The sequence below is a fragment of the Fukomys damarensis genome, unplaced genomic scaffold (genome assembly GCF_012274545.1).
Source record: "Fukomys damarensis isolate Sample0158 unplaced genomic scaffold, DMR_v1.0_HiC HiC_scaffold_17, whole genome shotgun sequence".
NCBI lineage: Eukaryota > Metazoa > Chordata > Mammalia > Rodentia > Bathyergidae > Fukomys > Fukomys damarensis.
This window is the reverse complement of record NW_022900929.1, coordinates 77881608-77908859: the sequence shown is the minus strand read 5'-3', so window position 1 is coordinate 77908859 and position 27252 is coordinate 77881608. Positions and strand designations below refer to the sequence as shown.

Sequence of the window (27252 nt, the reverse complement as noted above, 5' to 3'; positions counted from 1 at the left end):
AATTCAAACACAGTGAGTTCTCCGTCCTTTCATTTTGTGTCGGGAAATGTCTCTATTTGACTTTCACATTTAAAAGATATTTTTGTAACCCGCATACTTCTAGGACAGTAGTGGCCTTAGTTTTTGCTTTGTTCTGTATTTTTTTCTTTTGGCATTTTAAACTAAGTTTCCATTGTTGCGATTGCTCCTTTCAAAGTTAATTCTTGTTTCTCTGGTTATTTTGAAGATTTTCCCCCCTTCTTTAATCTTTGGCAGTCTGAGTATGACGCGTCTACGTGTAGTTTCTGTTTGTTTATCTTCCTTGGGGTTCGCTAAGCATTTTGCATCTGTGCATCGATGCCCTTCATCCGTCTGTGGGCCTCCTGTCACGGTCTCTGCCCTAATCTCGCCTTACTCTCGATCAGCGCCCCCACCCTCTGCCATGTTCCTTCCGTTCAGCGTGTGTGTTCCAGTTCTGTAAATATTTGCTGCGGACTTCCTTGGAGTTCACTAATCTTATGTTCTTCCCCTAAAAACAGAAAATGGGGTTTTTTAAATCAGACATTGTATTTGTCAATTCCAAAATGTATATTATTTTTATAGAGTGAAGCGTTCCACTCTTTCTCTATTTTGTTCATGCATTCTACAATTTATTGAACATAAGTAATGTTATCTTAAAGCCCTTTGTCTGCACAAATTCAGAAGACCCAAGATATGTTCCTCCTATGCATCTGTTTCTAGCATATGCTTTGCATCATAGTTTCTTTGTATGTCAAATGTTATATATAAAATATGATACATACATACATATAAGATACATATATATGTATAATAAAATGTAAGACACATGTATATAAAATGTACATATATACAGAGCCTGTGGGTGAAGTTATTTTCCACCAGAGAAGAGCTGAGCACCATGGTTTAATCTTAGCTGAGCTGGATCCACCTGGGTTGCACTTTTGGTACTGTTCCACCTCGGTGAAGAACCTGGGAAGTCTCAGGATCCTCAGCCGTAAAAACCCAAGGGAGCATCAGTTCTCTCCTTGGAATGTGTTGATGTTGAAGTCTTTGACGGTCAATACCACATGTCTTTAATGTACATCTTGAAGGAAAGACCAGCGAGGCTGCGGGCGACTTTGACTCCTGGTCCCAGTGAGAGATGTCGCAGCCTCCACAAGCCCTAGGCCACCTCTGACCCAGGCTTCCAGGCCAGCCCGGAGCTCAGCCAGCGTACAGTGGGAGGAAGTGGCTGCCATGTACACACAGGGGTCCCACAGTGTTGACACCAGCCCACCAAGTTGTCCGGAACTTGGATGCCCACCTGTTCCTCAGCAGTGCTCAGAGACAGAGAAAGCTCCCGCGGGATGGAAAGGACCCAGGCCAGGAAGGACTCTTCCCTGACCACACAGATCTTCCTTCTTTTGCTCTCACTGCTTCCGGGGCCCTTAAAATTAACATTTTGTAAGTTATCCAGTTTTTGGAGCTACTGAAATAGAGACAATGCCTATGAGACCTGCTAAATCCTGCTGAAAAATGGAAGCCTCGAGTAGATTTTCTGAAACCATCCTTATCCTTTTTGAAAAAAAAAACTCTAAAACAAAACCTCCTAAAAATGTTAATAATAAAGCAATGGGGAAATAATATACAACTCTGGTATTGTAATATTCATATCAGACAAATTAAAATTAAGTATTAAACAGGATACCAAAAAGGACTATCTGTCGATAAAGCAAACAATCCAATAAGAAGACACAGGATGTGTGAATGTGCAGGTACTAAAAACTTTGGCTAGAAATACATGAAACAAAAATGTTCAGACTAAGAATTAACTGACAAATCCATAATTAAAGTGGAATGTTTTAATACTCCTCGGTAGATCACAACAGGTAAATCCAGCCAAGGAATTAGTAAAGAATATAGGAAACCACTGGTGAAGTTGACGCATGCATTTGTGAGTGAGAGTGCGTGTGTGCAAAATACCGTGGCCAACAAATCAAGGCTACACATTTCCTTTCAAGTCAAGGGACACCTGAAGCAGTTACAGAAATTTTACACCTAGTGTCGTAAGTGAAATATATCTCTTCCTCCCTCATCCAAATAAAATGTCGCAGCCAATAATCACGGTTATCTCTTTGCACTCACCTTCAACTTTTTTCCTTCTTCCACTTTTATCAGTTTCTTGAAAAAAGCCACAAACCTGACTAAAGGTAACTCTCCACCTTCTCCTCAGCTTCTCAGGGCGGCTAAGTCCAGACAGAAACATTGTGCAGTGATCCCAACTAGTCTCACTTCGATTTGCCACCGCAGAGCTCGCCTGGGCCTTTCTCCTGTCAGACAATCAGACGGTGTTCGCTCTCTCCTTCCTCTCACAGAGGCAACCATTTCCACCTATTTCTCTTCCGGTCTCCAGAGCTACTTCCAGTAGCCTCGTCCTGGGACGGTGACTCTGCTCACTGTTTCGATGAGAAAATGACAGCGATGAGAGCCGTCACAGGCTCTCGCGACCACATCTACCGATTACTGACCCCTGCTACCTTATTCTCTGCTTTCTCTCTGCTCTCAGATCTAAGGGCACCTGGTCCACAACGTCACAAGCACAGTTTCCACTGCTCCCCCAGGGATCCCGGGAGAAGCATGTAGTCAGCAGCACTGCACAGCTGAGAGCGCGGTTTACCGTCCCGCCTTAGCTGTGACGCATCCCAGCTCTGTCCCCTTTCTGTTCAGGGAGCGGCTCCACGCCCGTCACATGACCGGCACCTGTGCCATTCATTACCAAGCTGCAGACCTCTTTGAATAATAAAAAGGATGTGTTTGTGAAAGATTCCCTCGTGTTTCTTATGCTATGTGATGTATGAGAAACACCCCTGTACCCACTTTTGTTCGTTCCCATGCTCTTTTTAGTACAAAACAATGGCTCAAATTGTTTGTAAAACGAAACTGGTTCTTAAATCATGCAGTAGCACTCAGTTTCCTCCCCTAGGAAGTAGCATTAAGAAGAACAGGTCTTGCCAGGTAGTAACCAAACGTTCCCTGAATCCTGTTTGTGCCTACAGTCTTGGAAATGAAGCTTCTGTGGTGCCCCTGCTCCTAGTGTGATTGATTTTATTGAGTTTGGATTCATTTAGTCTCCACAGTCAGAGCAGGAGCTTAGTGGTCGCCAGATCAAAGAATTTGGGATTACCAGCCTTATAAGAGCCCATTCTTATTTTAATCATTCATTTTTACTGGTAATTTCTCATTCACTGAGAAAGAGCTTGGCTTAATTAAAAGCAGAACCAAATTTTGCAAATATGAACTTATTTTAAGACACATTGTTAGTGGTGAATATTGAGAATCCACCCATGGAAAGAGTTTGAAAGCCTATAATTTATTTTTTTTAAATAATGGAATCAAATGTTAATGTCTTTGTTCAGTGCGAAAGTCTGACTTACGGTAAACATTGTGACGGAAAGATTCTGGTGGAAGGCTGGGAGCTGACACTGCGTCACTAGGACTCTGCTAGCATTTTCCCCATTAGAGCACAATGGCTCCAAACAAAGAGGAAATGATATGGGTGAACCACAGCACCCTCCTAACGCTGCCACGGAGGGAGCGCACAGTGAGCTCTTGCAAAAGGTTTCTCCCCACTTTGACCCTTCCAGCCCTCCCACTCTGAGAGAAACATACAGTATGCATTACATAGAAAGTGTATGTGACCTCAGCCTCACCAAAATGTAAATCTTTTATCCACTTTGATTTCATGACTTCAAAGTTTTGAGATTTTAAACTAAAAATACTTGACCTGTACCTCCATAGTAACACATAAGCATGCATTCCTGGGCACAGCTTTTTGTCTTCATTTTCGTAGCTATAGGGTTGGTCCATTCCTCGAGCTGTTGCAAAAGACTGAACTGCACTAACAAGAAAGTCTGGAGCTCCTAGAAAATATTTAAAACTTAGTAGATGGCAGTAGGTAACAGACGTAGTGCTTTCCATATCCAATAAATCATCATGTTACCTTTCTCCTTTACAAATAATCTATGGGGAAATGAGGTTTATGATAATTTGCAATAATTAGACACATTAATAATTTTATGATTTAAGGGACAAAACCACATCACTGCATCACTGGTTAAGCAACTACGGCATCTAAATTAACTCATAATTACCGGCCAATTATTTCAGTCACCCTCAAAGATTTGAGGTCAATGCATTATTTCCTGACAGACACGTTCTTTCTCTTCTTAAACTAGAATAACCACCCCATCTTAATATCTTTTGCTCTTTTTATTCACATTGTTCAGTAAGGATAGTCCCAGAGGAAACTTTTGCTGCAACCAGGGTGGTCTTCTCACAGTCATGCCCCAGTGCCCTGGTACCCAGGGTCATCCCATGCATACAGCACTGGCCTGGGTTTTCCCATGAGCCCCTGCAAATGTCATCGCTTTGTGAATGAGCCTTTGATTACCTCACTGAGCCCATGAACAGTCCCTGTCACAGCCTACAAGCTTCATCTCTGATTTAATCTATTTGCCCTTTCCTGTCACTTTTAACTCTGTAATAGATGCTGATACCCCAAGAGTATGGATTGTATATGTGTTCTGTCTCCATTATAATAGCTGACTGCTAAAGATGGTATCCTCTACTTCTCTTGAACTTTGTAGTATTTTTCACAGAGTCTATAAGAAATATTTCTTAAAGGAATGTGTGAATGAATAAGTGGCCAAAAAACAGATTTATGCTCAAGAAATCACGTATATGTTTTCTCTCACCTAATGGAAATAAGTTAACTTAAGCTATCTCCTCATGTCTTAATACAGTTTAAAATAAGAGACATAATTTGAACATTAATTAAATTTCTTCCAAAAAATATCTCCCCTTCCACCGGCCATGGTGGCACACACCTATAATCCCAATGCTTGGGAGACTGAGGCAAGAGGATCGCTGCAAGTTCAAGACCACTCTCTGCTTGTACATATGAGGAATTTGAGGCTCAGTTGAAAAGTGGGCTGCTGGAAACATTAAAACTAGAACATAGAAACCTACTTCCTAATCCTGTGTTCTACCTAAGGACCAGGAACCTATGGCCAGGTCCATGGTGGTGTCTCCATCATTAGGCTATTTCAAGGAAGGAATAACTGAAATGTAGGTAAAGTACACTTGCTTAAACCCCTTTTAAAATTAAAACAATGGACAGTAAACTCTTGGAGGAAATATAATTTCAACCCTCAGAAGTTCATAGTTTATACAGAACCCTGTAACCAAAGACAGATACCAAGAGAAAGTCAAGTTAATTAACATGCAGTGCAGTCAGGCAGGAGAAATCTCAATGAAAGTGAGCTTAAAGCAGCAGCTAAAAACTCTGGCTTCTAAAACATCTTCAACAAAGAACAAGAAATTTTTAGAGAAGACTCAAGCAAAGGAAAGCAGTTTTAGATATTTAGAGGGGAGAAATTGTGGGGAGGTAAAGTACATGGGAAGAAATTCATGGAGTTTGCAGGTTCTTCTGGTGATAAGTGTCTAGAGTTGTCCTCAGTGAGCAATGCCTGCCCTTCTCACGAGAGGGAAGAGGGATGTCTTCACAGATTTATGTCCTGCTTTTAGGTGAATACGGGGGGAGTAAAGAGCGTTTCTGAATCTGCTTCCTCTTAACCGTCTGCATCTTGACAATCTTTCATATCTTGGGGAGGCATATTCTGGTCTCTCACAGTCTCGACTTTGAAACTTCATTTTCAGAAAATAAAGTTTCCCATATTGAAGTAGGACTGACAGCTCTAGAGAAATTTGGTTTAAAGTTTTGAAATAAAAGGGGAAGAAAGCATAGATTAGGACCAACAGAAAAGGACAAATTTAAGTATACTGTGCCACATCTTATTAAATCAGTCTCTTAGTCCTGAGAATAGGAAAGTTCCGATAAACAGTGGAGGAAGTGATATTGTAGTTGAGCTCCCATTAAAATTAGCCTCTTGCCCCATGCTGCTTCCTGGGCTCTGCCTTTGGATCCTGTATCCTAAATTGTAATTCAAGCCCTCCCCCACTGCTGGGGCTTCCAATGCCAGAGGCATATGCCTCCAGCAGTGCCTGAGGAAATGCCCATCAACCAACAGGTGGCTGTACAGTAAGCACCGCATACCTGCTGTGATGTACAGCACCCCTGCCTGAGTGTCCCCACCCCCCTGTGTCCCTCCAGAAATAGTGGGTCTTTTCAATCCATAACCCCATGCATTGTACCTATAGTCATTAGTTAAGCCTAACAAGTTCTAGGGAGAACACACCATGGTGTCCAGCTGGAATATTACATACCAACTGACACACCCCCAGACATATGTTTAGGAAAAAGCCATTTACAAATCATGCTTCGTATGATTGGTGGTGATACTGTCCCACCATATGTGCAAATCTCAGTGTCAGAACATAAGGAAACAGGACGATGTGGTGCTTTCAGGAGAACACAAGAACACTCTAGTAGCAGATCACAAAGAAAATGGTACTGACAAAATGCCTGATAAGGAATTTAAAAGGATAATTATAAAACACTTCATGAGACTCAAGAGAATACAGTCAATTACAAAACTAGGCAAACAATGTATGGTATGATTGAGAAGTTCAGCAAAGATATAGATTTAAAAATAAACAAGAATATTGGAAACAAGGGGTTCAGTAACACAAATAAAAGTTTACTTTAAAGCCTCATTTTGTGGGTACCTGAAGGAGAACAAAAAAGGAAAGGTGTGTGCTTGAAGGAATCCTATATCCAGAAGAAAAAGGAATGATATCACCATGGAAACATGTAAATAGATAAAAACACACTGGTAAACACATAAGGGAAATACAAAAGAATCATACATTATTAGTAAAATCTATCACTGAGCCACAAAAATGAGCAACAAGAGAGGAAAATAGAACAAATGGTATTCAAAGTAAATCGAAGCATTTTAGCAGAATGACAGAGCACATCCTTACATATCTTTTAAAAGATACAAACTGGCTGAGCAGACACTAAACAAGATACAATGATATACTTCCTACAAGAAACTCACTTCACCAGTAAAGACAGGTCTGGTCTGCAAGGGAAAAGATGGAAAAACACACTCTTATATCAAATAAAGTAGATTTAAGGACAAAACTGAGAAGGAGTGAAAAGGGGTTTCCAGATAATGATCAAGGGAACAGTTCAATGAGAAGATATAACAATTATAAATATGCACCTAACTCTAGAACATGCAACTGTATAAAATAAACACTGATCGAAGACATAGAATCCAATACATTTTATGATGGGAGTTTTTGTTTTTGTTTTACGAGAGGCGTTTTTTCCTTTCATTAAGTTTATTGGTACATTTTAGGTATACAATACAGTTACATTTATCATTGGGAACTTGTACCGTCACATGATGCATCTTGATTCTTATTTTTTCCCCATTCCCCTGCCCTCCCTTCACCCCCTCCATCCCTCTCTATTCACAAAGACTTTGTTTCCATTTTTTCCTTTCCTCATATTATTTCCTTTCCCTTCTTTCCTTTTACAGAGGGAGATTTTTAACACTGCTTTTTCATCAATGAACGGGTCATTTAGACAAAAAATCAGTAAAGAAACAGCAGAGTTCAGTTATTGTGTAAATCAAATGGATTTAGCATTTACAGACTATTCCACTCAACAGTACCAGAATATGCATTCTTTGCCTCAGCACATAAAACATTCTCTATGATGACTTGCTATTAGGCCACAAAATACATCTCAACAACTTAAAAAAATTGAAGTCATAATATGTATCTTCTCTGACCACAATAGAATAAAACTAGAAGTTAATAACAAAAGAAATTTCAGAGACTATACAAATCATTGGAGACTTATCAGCATGTTACTGAATAATGTGTCACTGAAGAAATCAAAAGGGAAAATTAAAAATTTTTCTTGAAACAAATGAAAGTGAAAGCACAACAAAATTTACAGCAGTGCATGCCTACATCAAAAAGAGAAATACTTCAAATAAATAACCTAACCAACCATCTCAAGGACCTAGAAAAGAAAGAACAAACCAAACACAAAATTGGTAGAACGAAAGAGATAACAGAGATCAGAACATAAATAAGTAAAATGGAGACTGACACAATTACAAAAGACTGATGACACAAAACATGGAAAAGACCAAAAAAAAAAAAAAAGAAATAAATAAACTGACAAAACTTAAACTAGACCAAAAGAAGAAGACCCAATAAATAAAATCAGATATGGAAAAGGAGTCAATACAGATAGCACCACAGAAATACAAAGGATCATTAGAGATCATTATAAAAAACAAATTGGAAAACCTAGGAGAAACAGATACATTTCTGGATAGAAATCTCACCTACTGAAATTATCCAGTGAATGTATAAAAGCCTAAACAGACCAATAGGAAGTGAGATTGAATTGATAATAAGACCTCCTAACAAAGGAAATTCTTCACAGCAGGCTTCACCGCTGATACCCTTCAGACTTTTAAATAAGAACTAACAGGAATTCTTCTCAAATAATTTTACTCCAAATATTTTTAAAGGGAAGGAATCCTTCCAAACTCATCGCCCTGATACCAAGATGAGACAAGGGTGTAACAAGAGTAACAACAAAAGTCAGTATCCCTGATGAATATGGATGCAGAAGTTCTCAACAAATACAAGAAAATCAAATCCAACAGCACATCACAAAGACCACTTACCACAATTAAATTGGATTCATCCCAGGATGCCAGGATGGTTAAAAATACACCAATTAATAATACATCAACAGAATGAAGAATAAAAAAGATATACGATCATCCAATAGAGGCAGAAGGCACTTGGTAAAATTCAATGTCTCTTCCATGTTAAAAAACTTTGAACATAGAAAGATCATACAACATAATAAAGGCTGTGTATGACAAATTTGTAGCCAACATCATGACAGATACGGAAAAGCTGAACAAGACGAGGGTGTTCACTCTCACCGTGCTTGTCAGTACAGTGCTGAATGCTTTAGCCAGAGCAGTTGGGCAAGAGAAATAAATAAAAGGCACACAAGTAGACAGAAGAAAGTCAAAAGGTCCTTGTCTGAAGAAGACTCTGTCAAGAGCATTAGAATGGATAGATGAGTTCAATGAAGTTGCGGGGTACAAAATCAAAATATAATGATCAGCATTTTCATACATCAATAACAAGATGGCTGAAAAACTCATCATGAAAACAATCTCATTCCCAATGGACACAAAAAAGCACAAGAAAATATACACTGATGTGCACGTGCACATACCCCAGGAATAAATCTCACCAAGGAAGTGAAAGCCCTCCGTGATGAAAACTGTCAAACACTAATAAGAGAGATTAAAGGCACAAAAATATGAAAGAGTCCCATATTCCTGGATCACAAGAATTGATATTGTTAAAGTGGCCCATACTACCCAAAGCAAGTCACAGATTCAGTGCAATCCCCATCAAAATACTGATGATGGTCTTCACAGAACTTGAAAGCACAATTCTAAAAGTCACACAGAAGCACAGAAGACCCTGAGTCAGCCGAAGAAATCTTGAACAAAAAGGAACAAAGCGGGGTGCATTGCAATATCTGATTTCAAAGCATAGAGCCATGGTCATGGTGTAAACACACACACACACACACACACAAATGGAACAGAATAGCATCCCAGAAATGAATTCACACATCTAAAGCTGACTGATTCTTACAAAGGTGCCCAAAGCATATACTGAAGAAAGGACAGCCTCTTCAATAAAAGGAGCTGGGAAAACTGGATATCCACATGCAAAAGACTGAAACTGCCCGGTCTCACTCTGTGCAAAACTCAAACTGGATCAAAGGCTTAACTTCGGGACCTGAAACTGTGCAACTACTATATGAAGACACAGGACAAACACTTCAGGACATTCATGTAGATGATGGTTTTTTGGAAATGGTCCCCAAAACATAGAAAACAAAAGCAAGTGTAGACTAATGGAATTCCATCAAACTTAAAAGCTTCTTTCTACACAGCAAAGAAAGCCATCAACAGAGTGCAAACAACCTGTAGAATAGGAGAAAATATTGGCCACTCCATAAGGAATGAATAACCTGGTTATATAAGGAACTCAAAACATTTAACAACAACAACAACAACAACAAAAAAGCCAATTTCAGAAGGGACCCATGATCTGAAAGAAGAGTTTTCAAAAGAGCAAATACAAAACAGTCAGCAAATTCATGCAAAAGTACTCAATACCATCAGCCGTCAGGGAAATGCAGATCAAAGCTACAGTAAGCTCCACGCTCATCACAGTCAGGATGGCTACTGTAAAAATAAATGAAAGTGTTGCTGAGGACATGGAGAAAAGAAGAACTCTCCCACAGGTCGGTGGGGAGTAAATTAGGACATTTGGAGAACAGCCTGGAAGTTCCTCAGAGACAGCCATCTGAGAAGATTTCCTGATGTTGGCTTCAAAGCATCCTCGTTTGGAATGGGACCGGGCAGCGGCAGTCTGACAGAGACTTGTGTCTTGTGTTCGAATCGGATGTCCCGCTGAGCTCTATGAGAAGCCCGTGTAAGAACACATAGGCACAACGTTGTCCCTCCACCATTTGAGGGGTGCTTCCTCCAAACTCTCAGTCGAGTCGTGCAGTGTCAGCTTGCAGCATTTCACAAAAAACACAAGTTTTGTCTTAATCCAAGTTGGAAAGGTGAGAGAACATTGTAAACATCAGTCTAGAAACCTACAGCCTGACTCAGACTGAAGTCCCCCAAATATTTTGAAGTTACTGAGCCCATCACAGAGTGACAGCCTTTACCTTCCACAAGGCTAGGAAACTTGTTTGGGAAACAGGTATTGAAGGTACCAGGCCAGTTTCATGAGCTCCATAAAATCAGTTTTAGTTCTTTAAAGCTGCCTGGTCAGGACTGGAGAGCTAGCTTGGGGGTAAAGCACTTACCTGGAGTGCGTAAGGCCCTGGGTTCAATTCCCAGCTCTGACTCAAAAGAAAAGCTGACTACTCATATCTGAAAATGTGACAGTTCCATCAGAGCCTGGCAATATACCCAGTCTTCCCAATTTGTTCAGCTACAGAGAAAGCACCTTCTTCCAGAACACAGGGAAACAAATGTGTTGCCATAAAACAAGAATACTTATTGATGGCTTCCTAACCCTGATCGACAAGGTAGGGAGAGAAAGTATTTCGACTCTGTTTACAAAAGTAGAATTTACTAAACTGGTGAAAGCTATAGAGAAAATTTTAGATCTTTAAATTAAAACATAAAAACCAACAAAATTTCAAATTAAAAACAGTGTCCTCATCAGTTCATTTAGTCCTGTGTAAATAATGCCCATTCTATTTGACCTCCGTTAGCAGTTTCATGAAACCATCAGTTGCTTTTTTGTTATTATTATTAGGTTCTGGAAATTTTTACTAGCATAATGGTATGATCTTAAAAGTCATCAGAAATTCATAATCCATGTAAGCCAAAAAAAACTTTCTTCCTTTAAAGAAAGAAACCTGTATTCCAGAGTATATGTCAGAGTCTTTTCCATTACTTTCCTTGAAAAAGAAACAACTTTGGTTTTTAAAATTGTGTTAGACATATGTTCCTGTTTTTGCTTCAGAATCCACTTTGTGGGGTTTTTTTTGTTTGTTTGTTTGTTTTTTTAAGTTTTCCATTCTAAAGGAATGATTTTAAAAGGATCAATAATTTTCCTCACCATCACCTTTGATCAAATCTTCATCTGTTTTATGGCACATTTACAATGTTTGGTTCCAGAATCTTATTCATTATTCATAAATACCCGCTATCTTATTCAGATACTTGTTGCTTTGTTCGTTACACAAAAACTTGAGAAATACTCACAAAGCTAAGTAATTGTTTCCTGTATCTATTACTTATCGAGCAAAGAGTCCTTTGAGATTCATATATAATTCATTTGGTTAGAAATGATGGAAAAAAGAAGCCTGCCCAAAATGTCACAATAAAATGAAATGGCACTTTTCCTGGGAAGCAAATACGATTCAGGTCACTATTATAATAACACGGGAGCTTTGTGTTGCTGGACATTCTAAATTCAGTTCACAGCCAACAATGCCAGCGACACCTTGCATACGCACGGCAGGCCATAGTTAACAGAGCCCTTGCCTTTATTTATAATCTCTGTGGAAAGTTACTTACAGTTCCATTTTGTGTTCACATCACATCACTGGAGAAGCAGTTTGACTTTACTTTATAGCATCATGAGATCCTAGCACTTCAATCTGCCTGTTTAAACTAGCAGTTGCGTGTGGAGCTATGTAGGGGAGGACAGCTCTGCATGTAACCTTACAGACGCATAGCCCACTGAGGTCTAACATGTGCACAAGTCAATGACCGGAACTGCTGAGGGCTACACTGGAGGAATATGGGAAGTAGAGGTTATGTAATAAGGATCTGGAAAAAGTCAGGGAAGCATAAGAAAATTCATAGAGCAAGAAGGTAAGAATATACTCTTCACCTGCAATACTTTCTTTGAAATACTCATCATTTTCTTGTATTGCTGAGAGAAAATTGCATTCATGCTATATTGCTCATGTGCTCAGATCGAATGCAGTTTGCTTAATGGCCTCCTAAGTTTTTCTCTTTCCTTTCTGTCCCCTTGCATTTCAATGCAAAATGAAAGTCTTGGGTGGGGATTTAGCTCAGAGGTCCCGCCACCTGTCTTTCAAACCCAAGGACCTGAGTTTGATCCGCATTACCAAAAAAAAAAAAAAATCCCAAAATGAAAGTCTCTTTCTGAAAGTAGTTTGTATGCAAATTAGGGATATTCTAAAGTAGGTCTGTGAGTAAATGCTGTTTCTATTTCTATATTCAATTATTGTATTACTGTGTATGACCTGTTTCACCTTGGCTTATTTTGCCACAAAATACTCTATGACTTAATTGCTACTAAAAACTGCAAGAGTGTAAATGTCTCTTATTCAAAGGAAATAAAATTCCTAAAATACACGGGATAATTTTATTTAAATGTAACTTTCCCAATGAAGGTAGAATAACACTTGAGTTTTTTTTCCACTATGAAATTTGCAAAGATTTAATTAAAAAAAAGTGAAGAATAACTTTCAGTAAGCTTTATTAGAGTCACTTGTGGTTCTCTGAGTAATCTCCCCAAGCTTTCACAGATGATGAGAACAGAACAGAGAGTACAGGGGAATTATAGTGATTTCCCTAAAGTGAATCAATGGGTTGGGAGGGAGGGAATAATATAGTCATTTTAATATTATTGATTACTCAGTTATCTAGGTGAGGTTCCAGATTTCATAGAAAGGGTTGGCCAATTTTTCTGATTCTTTTCTTCTTTGAATTTCTTTGCTTGTTGCCTGACTCTTATGTCTTGTTGCCAATTATTCCCAGCTTAGGTTCTTCCCCTGACATTAATGTATATTATTTATTATTTTCTGTTGACAGTAATTCTAAAACTAAGTTCAAATGATTTAAAAAGTAAACTTTTTATTGTGGGCATAGTGGGTATGAGTTAGAGACTCTTTTATTATTAAAATTATACTTATTCATTGAAGACCAGAAATTAATATCATAAATTTATATTTAAGAATGATTCAAAATTGAGCAAAACTTTTTAAAATGTATGATTTATCATCTTTTTCTGTTCAAATTCCAGTTTATTGTTTCAACTGAAAATTTATAGTGTAATTTCTTTGCTAACCAGTCCTTTAATCTGCCTGTAATATTTTAGGCTAGTGTCTAATATTTCTTAATATGTAATGTCAAAAATCATCTCAAGTGTAGCTCAGTGGTGTCGCGCCCATCTTACAAGCACAAGGTCCTGAGTTCGATCCCCAGTACCAAACAAACAAACAAAATTGGCTCAAGTGACTTTCCTCCACTCTTGAGAGGTGTGTCTTCAACACTATCCCCCTCTCTGTGATCAGAACCAGCGTCCAGAGCTTCTCCTATCACCTCTTTCCCTGTGTGTGTATTAAGGTACTCTTACTACCTATCCTGTGCCTTCAGGTCGATTGACAAAGTTGATTAAATCACAGGACTCGGTGAGAGCTCCTCGGGGCCCTCATGCATATTCATACAGGTTGAAGAGTCCCCAAGTCTTTCCTTTCCTGGATGTGTTGTTGCTAGAATACAGGAAAGGGGATCTGATATACAGACATTCCGGTTCTCCTTATTGTGAACTAGAGACATGGGAAGAGCTCTAGGCTTATCTACCCCCTCCTCTCTAAGGAGTGAGATATGTTACATACCTTGCGGGGTGGTTTTGTGAGGATGGCATGAGATAATATAAATAAATGGATTTTATAAACTCTAAAGCCTTATTTAATAAAAATGTGAAATGAAATTTCCATTTCCTCTGACTGAGGCAACCTGTCCAATCTTCTAATCACCTAACCTATGTTTGACTCTCTCACCATATTTAGTCTGCATTACTAGACAGGAAAGAAAAAAAAAGAGTATGATGACTTTTCGTAAAGTAAGAAAATACCAGACTGTGTACACGTATTTTATGTTTTGTTTTAGCTATTGACTTCAGTATGACAAAAATTTTAAAGAGCCCAAGAGCATACGCAATGTCCACATTTAAGGAAGACTCAAGCTTGCCGACAGTAACGGCAAAGGTATGGAGTAAAGTAATTTATTAGAAAAAAAAAAAAGCTCTCGTTTATCTTGCCACATACTCGGAATTGGCCAGCTTCACATAGGCGAGGTTGTCTATTACATCCTCAGCATACATTTTAGAGAAAAAAATATAACAATCAAAAGAGACTTATCTCGGGGGCTCATCTTAAAATTGCAGTCTTATTTTCTTCGGAAATATCCTCATCTCTAATGAAGGAAAATCATAGCATCTATCTTTCCCTCACAGCACTCCTTCTCCTTGGGTTAACACATGGAGACTTGTAGTGTATTCATGAAGCTATGATCTCAACAAGCGTTAAATTGGAGAGATGATTTTAGAGGAACATCAGCAATGGTTAAAGCCATGATTCTGGAATAATGGACCATGCACAGATAGCAACTGTTACTCTTGCGTCTCAAATGCTTCCTTTCCTCACAGTCCTTAAGGTGCTTTGCAAGGGCAGGCCCCACAGGTTGCCATCTGCTGTTTTCACAACAGGAGTTATTGAGGTTATTGGCATGAAACTATGAATTTGATCTCTCAATTTTGTTAGATAATTGGGTTTTAAGTCTGTAACAGTCTTTCTTGATAAAAGGCAATCAAATTTGTCTAGTGAGGTCTACTTTTAAAAATTAAACATTATGCCTATAGAGAGTCCACATATTTTAAAGAACCCAAGAGCGTATATAGTAGTCACGTATTTTCTGGTCTTTAATAATCCAGTTTTATAAAATCTCTACTGCCTTATCCACCTTTCACAATACAGGCAAGGGTACTCTGCAAGTACTTATGATAGAAACTGGCAACCTATCAATTTTGGATAGATGACAATGTCACACAATTTTCTTTTGGGAAAAGATTGTTAGATTTAGATATTGGGGAATGTGACACAAACATGTCTAATCTACAGCAAGCACTAAGAAATAGGGACAGATGACTATGTAGCTGACTAAACAAAGCAAGAAAAGGGTCACAAAAATCTCTATAGACAGGCAAGATAATTTTTAGCCTAAAATGAGCTTAGACTGAGTGTCAGCTTTACATCACTGATAAAATACTTGAGATAACCTAAAAATAAGAAAGACAGTTGGGCATGATGGCACAGACCTATACTCGCATAATTCCAGAGGCTGAGTGAGGAGGAGTTAAGGGCCAGCCTGGGCCACAGAGTGAGTTTGACACCAACCTGAACTACAAAACAAGACCCTGTCCCAAAAACAAAAACAAAAACTAAAATAGGAAAGACTGATTTTGTTTCAATTTGGAAGTTCCAGTCTGCGGTCAAGAGATCTGTTGCCTCAGACTTGTGGCAAGGGAGGAACACCTGGCAAAGGAGATCTGTCCACACATGCACACATGGTAAGAAGGAAGCAGAGAAAGAAGGAAGTCAGCAAGAATTCAGGCTCCTAATATTCCCTTCAAGGGCCCATCCCCCATGACCTTACTTCCTCCCGCCCAGCCCCACCCTCTAAAGTTCCACCACCTCCCATAGCACCACAGGCTGGTTACCAAGCCTTTCTGGGACCTTTCAGATTCTATTTACAGCAGGCTGATTTTGTGTACATCTTAAAGATCAGCCTGGATATAATCAGATATGGATTATCATAGGAGAGGGAACTCATTTACATCATAGAAAGCATGTCATACACTGACACTAAGTGTCCACCATCCAAAAATTGGTTTTGCTTCCGAGAGCCCCATTATTGACATTATTTGGAATCATTCTGGATCAACTGGGAATTCTGGAACACATATTATGTGTAAAATAAAAACCTACAGCATAGAAAGTGATGATAAAAGCCAAAGAAATTAAAGAGAAGTTGATGTATCAATAAAGGCAAGTAAAATAAAATCATATATTCCCACAGGAAGTGGAATCAGTCATAAATCTCTCATTTCACATTTCAAACATTGAGGAAAGTCTTATTTTTATGAGAAATTGTTATACTGATCTTGTCCCATTAGATTAATAGATTCTTGAAGTAATTGTTGTTTTTTTTTGACATAGAATTTTTGATCAATACTTAGATTATGATACCCCACTGCCTCTCGTCCGCATTTTTACGGTAATAGATCAGCTGTTAATGTTATTGAGATTCCATTCTATTCGATGAGTTCTTTTTCTCTTGTTGCTACTGTGATTTTCTCTGTCTTTTAATACTTTGAGGATAGTGAATTTATCCTACTTAAAATCCATTGAGTGTCTTGCATATATTTTTCATAAAATTTTTGAAAGTTTTGGCTATTATATCTTAAAATTTTTTCCTGCCCCCTTTTCTGGCTTTGTTCATCTCCTTCTTTCTTTATTCATTCTGTTATCATACTGCATAATCTTTACTGACCTGTGCTCAAGCTTGATGATAAATCTAAAGGCTAGAAGGGCCACATGGCACATATTCATAAACTCCTTTAATTAAGATGCTTTGGCCAGACCCAGAAAGGAAAACACCGCATGTGCTCCTTAACATATGGAATCTAAACAAGATGACAAAAAGTTGTAGAAGGGGGACTGAGATTATCACTACGAAAGGGAGGGGAAGAGAACATAAGGACAGATCCTGGGAGGTGGATATGTTAGAATGTGTTATGCACGTTGAACCCAGAAAGTGTGAGACTAGGGGCAGGCAGGGCTCAGGAGGGTGATGCGTAAAAACGGTCCAAGTGCGGCATGTGGCACGCATGCGCAGACCTGCCGCGGTGAGACCCGCTGACCTCTGTGCTGATAAAAACGTGACCCAGAAAAGGAAGACAACAGCCAACAGTAGAAAAGAAGATGATCTGTGGAATAGCCTTTTATGCATCTTTAAATACATTTAATAGTAACCTTACTTATACTTGCAATTAAAGTTGATTTACAGTTCTTTAAAGATATGAAATAGTTGATTTGTTTTCTTTTTCCTCAGTCCCACTATAGTAGCATTGGTCCTGAGTTTTACCCTGTTCTCTTCAGTTTTGGAGGTCAGAGTCCGCTGATTTTATATTATTTTAAGATGCATGAACTAGAGGGTATTTCCAAGATCTCTAAGCAAAAGAAGATCAAACTCACTGAAATACTCCGAGAGCCATATCCTTTTTTAAAGCTAAGATAATCAGCTTCAAAAATACTGAAAACCGTTTACTAATATCTCAGTTAAAAAAAAATGTAGTTTTACCAATGCACTTAGATAACATATGCTTATGCCCTAATTTTTTGTAGCCTGTGTGATTAAACTGTTGTTGTTTTGTTTTGTTTTTAGATCTGTAGCTGTGATTTTGCATGTAAGAAAAGCAAAATACACATAAAACCCAGGGGCTTAATAATTGGTATATTTAGTTTTCTGATATCAAATGCTGTCTTTGCAGCTCTACTGTTCAGTGTTAGGTTTAACCTGTTTATCAGAATCTTTGGGTGTGGGCTTCTAGAGTTCTCCAAAGGGAGTTTCGGGCTTGTTGGAGCTGTGGGTCCTTTGTCCAAATGAAAGTGCATGAGAAAGCTCAAGGTAGGAAATACAGACAATCAAAATCCAAGCTCCTTGGCTGCAGCAGAGGTGGGCATTTCCTCCTGACACCCCGTGCTCCTCTGTGAAACCCAGGCTTTGCCAGGAACACGAAGGGACCTCAAAGGGATCTAGCACAGTGGTCCCCAAATCGACTCGTGTGCAGCTTTTGATATAGGAAAAATATTAGGATTACTGTTCATCATGTCTATGATACCTTTAAAAATAAAACAGAAGCTGCATTCTACAAGAAATTAGCAACCAGGCTCCCTGGCTCTGCTGGCTCTGCTGGTTCTGTCTGGCTCGCCCTGCTGTGGGGTCAGTGATGCGTCCATGTGGCCTGTGCTTCTCTAAACAGTGCAATACTCGACATCGCTGCCCTCCTTTGTTGATTGTGTGGATTTGTAGCTTCTATCATCTATTTTTAACCAAATCGATCCTCACCAGTGGGCCAGTAGCTTGATGCAAGTACTGAAAATAGGCTCTGAATGGACGATAGCATTTATAATGCCAGACTGAATCTAAAATCACGGAAGTGTTGAAGGAGCTCCTCTCCTGTCAGTTTCACTAAGAGATGACTAAAACGTTAAGGGTAAAAATTGCCAAACAGACTTAAATATAGGTCTACATCATTACTACAAACAGTGAATTTAATTCCAAAGGTATATTTTCATTTTTGATGTTTGCTAATGAATGTTAATGTTGATTTAATTTGCAAGGCCTTTAAAAACCCACCGAGCAGACATTGGTACAAACCTCAAATTCAAGTACAAAAAGGTTTGCTGAACCATTAATAAGTAAATTAAGGTAAATTTTGTTTTTAAAATATTTTCCTTGCATCTTTTCTGTTTATAGATTTCATGTCTTTTTCAACATATGCAACGTTAATACAGATTGATGTATATGTAATTGAGAAACTTAACACTTCTCATATGGGAGTCTACTCACATATCTTACTCATGGTGGATATGATTGGAAAAGGGTAGAGATCACCACTGCGGAAGATCCATGAGGCCTTCCCAGAACACTTCTTCCCCTACATTTCAGACCAGATCACCTCCAGCACTCACGGCCCACAAGTGCGTGACATTAACTTGGGCGACTGGGAACACAAGTGTCCTTGCCACTTTCTCACTGCCAGGACACAATACCCAACAGGAGGAGAGGTTTGTTTTGGTTCGTGTTTTAGTCCACAGTTGGCTGGCGCAGGCAGAAGGTATCGCAGAAGGACAGTTGGGGAAACTTCATATCATGGCAGCCACTGAGCAGAGAGTGTGGGGAGGAGCCAGGAAGGGAGATAAACCCTTCCGGGTCACGACCCCAAAGACACCCCCCCACGCGCAAGTCAGCTATGGGCCCCTATGGTCCCATCTTCTTCCAAAAGCCCCACTTACGCATGTCTGAAGCTCTTGGGGGACACCTAGCAGACTGCAGAGTCTACTCTCAGGGTTGTAATTTAAGTAGCAATGCGAGAATCGTCATCAATCTTGGATTGTGTCCAAAGCAAAATTTTCTGAGTGTTTATTAGTAAAATTTGAAAACCTTTCATTTTCTTGTAACTAGCTTTTATTGTAATTATACAAATGTCAGTCCTGGCACTTGCACTGCTGATGGGCATGGATTTGCCCAGCACCATCCACCAACGTTCTGAGAATGTGTAAAGCGGGAGAGCATGCATGAGGAGGAGGGAGGTAGCGCTCTAAGGCAAGGAGCCTTTAGAGGAAGGTTTCATCCTGAGACAGTAGTGATCTCTCCCACATGCTTTCTGAGCGTGTAGACTGTCATACCTAGCGACAAGAAAATCGTTCCGGGTTTACTGATCAAAACGGTAATGATGCTTCGGGTCCATCACCATGGGACAGTTGTCCAGTGCCTCACACATCGCTATCATTGTAAAAAATGACAACAGCCTGTGACAGTCACACATCACTGCCACTTTACAGATAAGGAAACCGAAACCGAAGACCGGAGGATTAGTGGTCAGGCACAGCGCCCTCCTGACCCTCGGCCTGAGCCCGCGCTCAGCAGGACAGAAGTGTTTCTCCCCGCATCATAAGCTGCAAATTTCCTACGACAGTTGTGACTGTTGAATTCATCTCTATCTCATTCACATTTTATGGTCCGTGCTCAAATTTCCTACGACAGTTGTGACTGTTGAATTCATCTCTATCTCATTCACATTTTATTTGGACCGTGCTCAGCTCGCTGAACAGCTTTATTGGTGTTGTTTGTTCCTGCGCTGACTCCCGACTTTGCCGAGTGTATCTGGCCGGAAGAGAGGAGCAGGAGCGGGAGGAAGTGGAGCTGGCCCAGCGGGTAATCCTGGAGAGACAAAAGGCTACATCACTTTGAGGCGGGCGACTCCACCTGGCCGCAGCGACCTGCTGCAGTTTCCTCCCGCTACCAGGGGCTGAAGCTGCCATGCGCTCCTCAGAGCAGAACCTAACAGGCCTCACTCTGGAGGCTCGAAGCCTCCCTCTGAGAGCCGTCTGGGGGAAGCGAGCACCGGTGACGGGAGGGGAGGAAAGCGAGGCCACAGCCAGCCAGACGGCACCAGAGACTTCAGTCCACAGCCTGGGAGACTGTCCTGCCTCTGCAGGGCCTGGGCGGGCCTGTGTCCTGCTACGGCTCCACTGGGGACCACACGCCACACACCAGTAGATGACCACGCCACATTTTATCACAGCGACTCGCCGGGTGACTCTTCAGCCCTCTGCGGTGGGCCGAGCATCACACCACAGCATAGACACTGGTTTTTCTAACCCCACAGAGAACAAAATGCTCTGCCTCTGATTGTGGACACCGGAATAAAAGCACCTAGAGAACAACAGGTGTTAAATACCTGGTAGGTGGCTATCAGATGGTTTTACATAAAAAGAACACCATAATGTTAAGCGAAGTAAATCAGACACACAGACTTAAATATGGAGAATTCAATGTATAATCAAAGTGCAAAATACAAGACAGATAATAGGAAAAAGAGAGAGAAAAGGTTATTGTCGCCCAGCATGGCCAAGTTACCTAGAGGTGAACCTTGATTTAGAAAACGGTCTTATGTGCCCTGTAGGTTTTTTGGCCTGTTAGTCCGGCTGTTCATCGGTCTATATGACAGCTTTATAAGGACTTACAAATAAATGAATCTGATACTGGCACTGAAAAAGAGGAGGGAGTGGAGGGGAAGGAGTAGGAAGGAATCGTGATGTGCTGTGTACCAGGAAACCCACGATAAGTGGACTCACTGCGCGCTGCCAACGTGTAAAAATAAAAGTTAATCTTTTTCAATTTTTAAAAAGAAAAATAAAAAAAGATCAAATTTCCATTTCATAGTAGTTAAACTTAGATAGAGACAGACATTCAGGAGTCGTTGGTACAAAGTTCACCGTCACCAAACTGAGGTGTTCGAAAAATTTGAGAGGCAGAGGCTATGCACCCTCATTTATTTGCATGCAGACTTCTGGAATGGGCACCGTTACTGTCCCTGGTGTACGGAAAGGGAAACGGAGGCACAGCAAAGCCAGATAAGGTGCCTATGACACCACAGCAGGCGACAGCACTTGACGTCCCTGTCCTTGGCTGACTGGTTTCTGTGCTCATCTACCCCGACCCTCCGGATTCGGGTTAGCCCCGAGGGATGCGCAACTCCGGGACTGGGTAAGAGCGAGTTCTGGGCCTTTAGGGATTCTCAGCATCCCAGCCTGGGAAAGGGCAGGAGGTGGCAGAGGAGTCAACAGAAAAGAGAGGACGCTGCGACAGTGTTCCTCGTATCTAAGGACAGATCCTTATCTGAAACGTTTGGCCAGCCCTCCATTGAGTCCCTCAGATCTCCAGACCTTCGAGATGGCCGGCCGTGCACACCCTACCAGGGCGCCCTTCACTTCAGCAAGCTCGGGCAGGCAGTGTCCTGTGCTTACTACGCAGTCTTCATTTAAACCAGTCCCATGGGACGGGTGCAGTTCAATCTTCAACTCCACAGGCATTTCATCTCTTGACTTCAGTTTTTAAAATAGCGTTTAATCGGCCATCATCGTATTCACAGAGTGCAGCATGAAGGTTTCATGTTTGTGCTGAGTGCCGGATGGTGGCATCCGCTGACTAACACATCCAGCATCTGAATGCTTCCCCGGTCCCCATACCTTGGGCCCTTGGATGGCACCCCCACCTGCCCCGCAGGTACTGTTCCCATTAATGCACAGTGATGTGCGCAAGTCACCGAGGAAAGAGACTTTCCTGCCAATATTGTAGGGGCCAGAAGAGGGGTCTGGGGGTCCGGGGAGAGCGTGGCCCCGGGACATGACTGTCCCATCTGAAATGACTTTAATCCATTGAAAAGGGAAATAATACGTTTTTTTACTAGTTAATATACAGTAACTCATTCTTTTTCATTAATTTTATTGGTACAGTTAAGATACACAATATAATGGCACTCATCATTGGAAATTTGCACCTTTATATAATCCAACTTGGTTCTTAGTTTTTCCCCATTCCCCTGCTCCCTCCCTATCTACAAAAACTTTGTTTCCTTTTTTTTTTTTTTTTTTTTTTTTTTTTTTTTTTTCTGGTACCAGGGATTAAACTCGGGTCCTTGTGCTTGCGAGGCAGGCGGTAGAACCACTGACTAAAAATCCCCAGCCCCCATTTTTTCTTTTTCTCATATTAATTCCATTCCCCTCTTTCTTTTCCCCTACCTCTCCCACTTCCTCTTTGTACCTTTTCTTCCTATTTCATATTAAGTAACTCTTATTAGGAAATTTGAGTGTTTTTTTTAATGATCTTTAAATTTCTTTTTAAGAACTTGATCACGTAGTGATGGGTAAAACAAAACACTAGGACTCAGAATCCCGTGTGGCGCAGCTTCAAACTCTGTAGAATCTTGAACAAAATGTATCTAGGGGTCCTAAGATTCCCGTCACACATCGTGTGTTTGCAACCCACCCCCAGGACTTTTATGTGTTGAAAATAAACTAACGAAATAGTATCCAAAAATCCAATAACTTTTTCACCTATGAAACACAAATTGTTTTTTTTAATGAAAACTCAAGAATGAAATGTATCATTTACATGGGTCCTGTTACAAAGAAAATGCTGTGGCCATCTGTATTTCCAGCATGAGTTTTAAACGTGCCCATTTTCTTGCAGTTTGGAGAAGTCTGGACCAAGCACAGGCCCATGGCAAATACACAACGGTGCCCAAACACACTTCCTTCCACCACCGCCACACTCGTGGGCGGACTTATTTATAACAAGTTAAAGCTGCCCAGGGAAGATTATTTAAACTCTACAATTGAAAATCATGTGGGCTACGTACACATTTATCCCAGCATTTAAAAAAGCTATGCAAAGCAATCATCTGTGGCAAATTATCTGGGAGGAAAAAAAACACACACACAGGCAACAGTGAAAAAGAAGAGGGAGGATCGCCGAGACGACAGAAAAGACTCGGCCTCCTCAGTCAGGATCCAGCAGCCCTGAGAACCACGCGCTCCTGCTTCTCACTTCTACTTCTAGAGATTTCCGTTAATCTTTGTCGCGTGTGCCCATAGAGATCTTTCACCCCATTAACTAATGTGAACTCGACTTGTGTGTTTTCCTAGCGTTGCTGTCACTTGTATTAGTCATTTCAAGTCAATGTCTGGTTAATTGACACATACTAAGGATCTGCTAACTTTTTAAGTTTCTTTTGGGGGAGGTACAGGGGACAAACACATTTTAAAAGGAACAGTTACATCTGGGATAGTCTCGAATTCAGAACCCTTAATTAGTTTCTCCCTTCCCCCAGGACGTACAAGGTAAAATGCTTTCTTTCTCTCCTTCTGAAATACTCAGGACGAAATGGAAATGAAAACCTATACTGCTACAGTTTATTCATGATTTTTGAGAGTTTACAAAAAATAATTTAACCCTCACTTTTGTTCAACTTCAAAAAACAGGGTGTGGACTGATAATGCTTCCTCTGTCTGAAAAGAAAAATAATGGAAACAGGGAGATCAGGCTGGGGGAGAGCAGAGGAGTGGGAAAATGTAGGTGGAAAACCCTAGAGAAATCCTCCCCCTTAACATGGTAACAAAACTGTACTCTAACGTGAGCCTCTTTCCATCCGGAGCAACCAGAATCCAGGCTGGATGAAATTCAATCCTTTTGCACCCAGGAATCTCCCTTCCCGAACATCAGTGAAGGAATCAGAACAGCGTGTTCGGTCTCCCCAAGGGGTGACATTCTTCACTCTGTGGACTCCCTGCAGACCCAGGTGCTGGCGGGGGCGCCCTTCTCTGGACTCCCTCGGGAGACCAGTTCGGTGGAGCTTCCACGGTGCCAAGAGGGTATCTGCGGGCTTTCCGGGTCTGAGAGGGGAGCTCCTTGGGTCCCGGGGTGAGATCTGATGAACAAGCTCTTAGATAGCTCTGCCTTGTCTTCCAGGGGAAAGAAAGCACTTCCTAGGGCAAGTAGCTATGTTATTTTTGCATATTCTTAGCATTGTTAAACTGAGGGATAAAAAGTACGCATGATTGCCAATGCTTTTCAGTTTTTATTTCTCGGTCCATGTTTACAGCACATAATGTACTGCATCCGCCACGATTACATTCATCGCTGGGGAGTTGGTGCATTGACACAGCACAGCGTGATTCTCTTTTTCATCCCTCCTCCTCCCCGCCCCTATCCTTCCGTCTCTCCATTCCCTTCCCATTTGAACAAGATCTATCTCCCTACTTCCTCTGACCTAGCTTTTATTTTGCTCTGTATTTATACATTGAGTTTCTCATGCTTGTGTGGCTGGTTTGCTTGACTACTCACTCGATGGTCTCCGGGCGCATCCGTTTTCCTACAAATGACTGAGTTGATCCTTTGTAGCGCAGCCACACTCGCCCCAGTGGTGCAGACCACATCTTCTTGGCCCATTCATCTGTGGATGGGTGTGACAGACCCTTTGGTTAGATAGTGCTGATGCTTTGCCGCACCCAAGGCAACACCCTACGGCAGGGTTAGACGCATTTTTCACAAGTGGCCAGGACAGCACTGGTCTCCCCTTTCGCTTGTTTCCGTGGTCCTTGCCACTTCTCCCTGTGTTCGGTGCCCTTGAATCTGCGCGATCCTTCGTGACTTCCTCACACAACAGTCAATGACGCGTGGCTTCTCAAGTTGACCAAAGGGGCTTCGCAGCTTCTGCCTGCTTCACGCTTGTCTTTGGCAACCGCTGCTGTGCGAAGGAGAAAAGCACAGTCCTGTGGGAAGGGCGTGTTCCAGTGATACCCACAGCACCGGTCAGACACTCAAGTCTTCATGCTAAGGGAAGACTTCAACATGACCACGAAAAAGGAGTTAGTACTGAGTTAAACTACTGAGTCCACAGCTAGTAATTAGTTTTGTGTTGTTTAGAACTCAAATACTTAATCAGGTATTTGTATACACCTATAGTTCATAGCCACACCTCACCTGTGCAGTTCTTAACTCCTCCACTACATGTATTCAGGGAGTTGCAAAGAGGCCAAACAGTGGTCTACACTGGTAAATAGTAAGAGGCAAGACAGACTAAAACATACACTGATGCCAGAGGGGACCAGAGCATTTGACTGAGCAGGCTGTACGCTGTCCAGCCAGGTCCCTGACAGAGCCGCACAGCAGGGAAGAGCTCAGCGCCGCATGGTAGCATTGGCAGCTCCCTCTGAGGGGCGGTGAGGCCTGCCTGGGGCAGGAAGTCTGTCTGCAGTCTCTTCTTGTACCTGTTCGCTCCCACTTCCCCTATCGTCTGCCCTTGCCTGGCATTTCCCTTTGCCCCAATCCTCATTTTGGATTCTAGACCCACTGTCTAATTATTTTTCCAGAAACTTCCAACCCTGCTTACTAAATGTCTGGTTCTGCCCCATTTCGTGGCTATGCCTTCATTACCTGGTCCAGACTCCAGGATGTTTCTTGCACCTTATTTAACAAACATTTGCCAAAAACCTCCTGGGTGCTAATGATGCGACAATGATCCCTGCCTTCAGGTAACCATACTGTAACCATACTCAGCCGTCTCAGAGTCTTCCTCCCTTACTCGGCAGAGCAATTTCTGTCCCTCCCTACCCCTCATCTCTGTGTCCAACACTTGCAGCTCAGTGGCCTTTAAGAAAGGAAGCATACTTCATTTGCCCAGAAAGGGATGGAATCTAAAGAAAAATTGGTATAAATTTCTACATGTTCTCTAGAGGCATTAGGGGCAACACTGGAAACACGAATGAAATGCTGGGGTGAACACCAGTATCTTCATCAGAAACAGTCTGGACTATGGTGGAGAAGGGGTTCACCACGTTACCTTTCTCCGTGAAATGAGCACCAAGGAGAGTGCTTCCTCCCTACAAAGCCAGCATCATGGTGACCTGGGGAAACTTCACTAGAGGGTTAGACAGAGTGAGGGGAACAGAACGGAAACTGGACAGGAAGAAACAAGCCAGGAGCATGGAGAGGCACAGAGGCAGAGCACTTGTCCCTGGCAATTTCAGTCACCATCAGCGCCAACAGTCGGGTCTCCTCGAAGTGTCTGTGGCTGCCACATCCCACTGAGCACTGTTTGAAAAGGAAAAAGACGGACTCACCTGGAGCAAATATGGAAGAAAGCGCTCGAGTTTTATGGATCATAAAAGCCATCGGTGAGAAGAGCAACTGAGGTCAAAGTGTAGACTGTGAGAAAGGCAAGTCCCTCACAGGGTCTCTGACAGCGTTCTTCAGACGTATCCGTCCAGTCCCCTTCCTTTTCACCGTCCGAAGGGTTATTTGGGGGAAATTAACACACTAAGTAAAATACTGCTTACTTTCTTTTCCTTACCGGTGTTATAACTTTGATAACTTCTGCAAGTGAGAACTTGACAGCTTTGCGTAGAGAACTTAGAAATCCAAGATAGGTTGAACAGACTGGATGGAGGTTAGTACAGGATCGGTCTGTACACCCTTACATGATATAAAGTGGCAATATAAACTGTTTTGAGCAAGATTAAAGAAATATCAATGTGCCACATAGGCATCTGTCACATTTTTCATCCCGCTAGAGCCACACTGTCCCGTATAATAGCCCTCAGTAACCCTGTGTGGTTCCTGATGCTTGAACTCTAGAATGAGGCATAAGTAAAAGTTCTGTCCCTTGGTGACAGGAGCCACGTGACTGCTGTACTGTGTGGATATCAGACATCACCATCATCACAGAAATGTCTTGCTGCTCTTGGTATACAGCCCAGTGTCA

General features: G+C 41.3%; 2 protein-coding genes across 25 annotated transcripts in view; one reads left to right on the top strand and one right to left on the bottom strand.

The window, feature by feature from the left end:
• The window catches only part of Fam227b (family with sequence similarity 227 member B), a 157291-nt gene that overhangs the window by 119362 nt on the left and 10677 nt on the right, over positions 1–27252 (top strand). For 12 of the 19 annotated variants that reach the window (XM_033765221.1, XM_033765219.1, XM_033765224.1 and 9 more), the window contains 2 exons: positions 14469–14566; positions 17472–17632. The exons of 4 other annotated variants lie outside the window; for them this stretch is intronic. In XM_033765221.1, coding sequence (XP_033621112.1) covers positions 14469–14566; positions 17472–17632 — 259 coding nt within the window. Of the gene's footprint in view, positions 1–2212; positions 2586–7490; positions 7740–14468; positions 14567–17471; positions 17633–27252 lie in introns of those variants that run through there. 3 more of the 19 variants (XM_019209716.1, XM_019209726.2, XM_019209723.2) reach the window with 3 other exon arrangements.
• The window catches only part of Galk2 (galactokinase 2), a 108750-nt gene continuing 101684 nt past the window's right edge, over positions 20187–27252 (bottom strand). For all 6 annotated transcript variants that reach the window (XM_010638446.3, XM_010638454.2, XM_019209742.2 and 3 more), the window contains one exon: positions 20187–20366. In XM_010638446.3, coding sequence (XP_010636748.1) covers positions 20216–20366 — 151 coding nt within the window. In that variant the 3' untranslated portion in view covers positions 20187–20215. The remainder of the gene's footprint in view (positions 20367–27252) is intronic.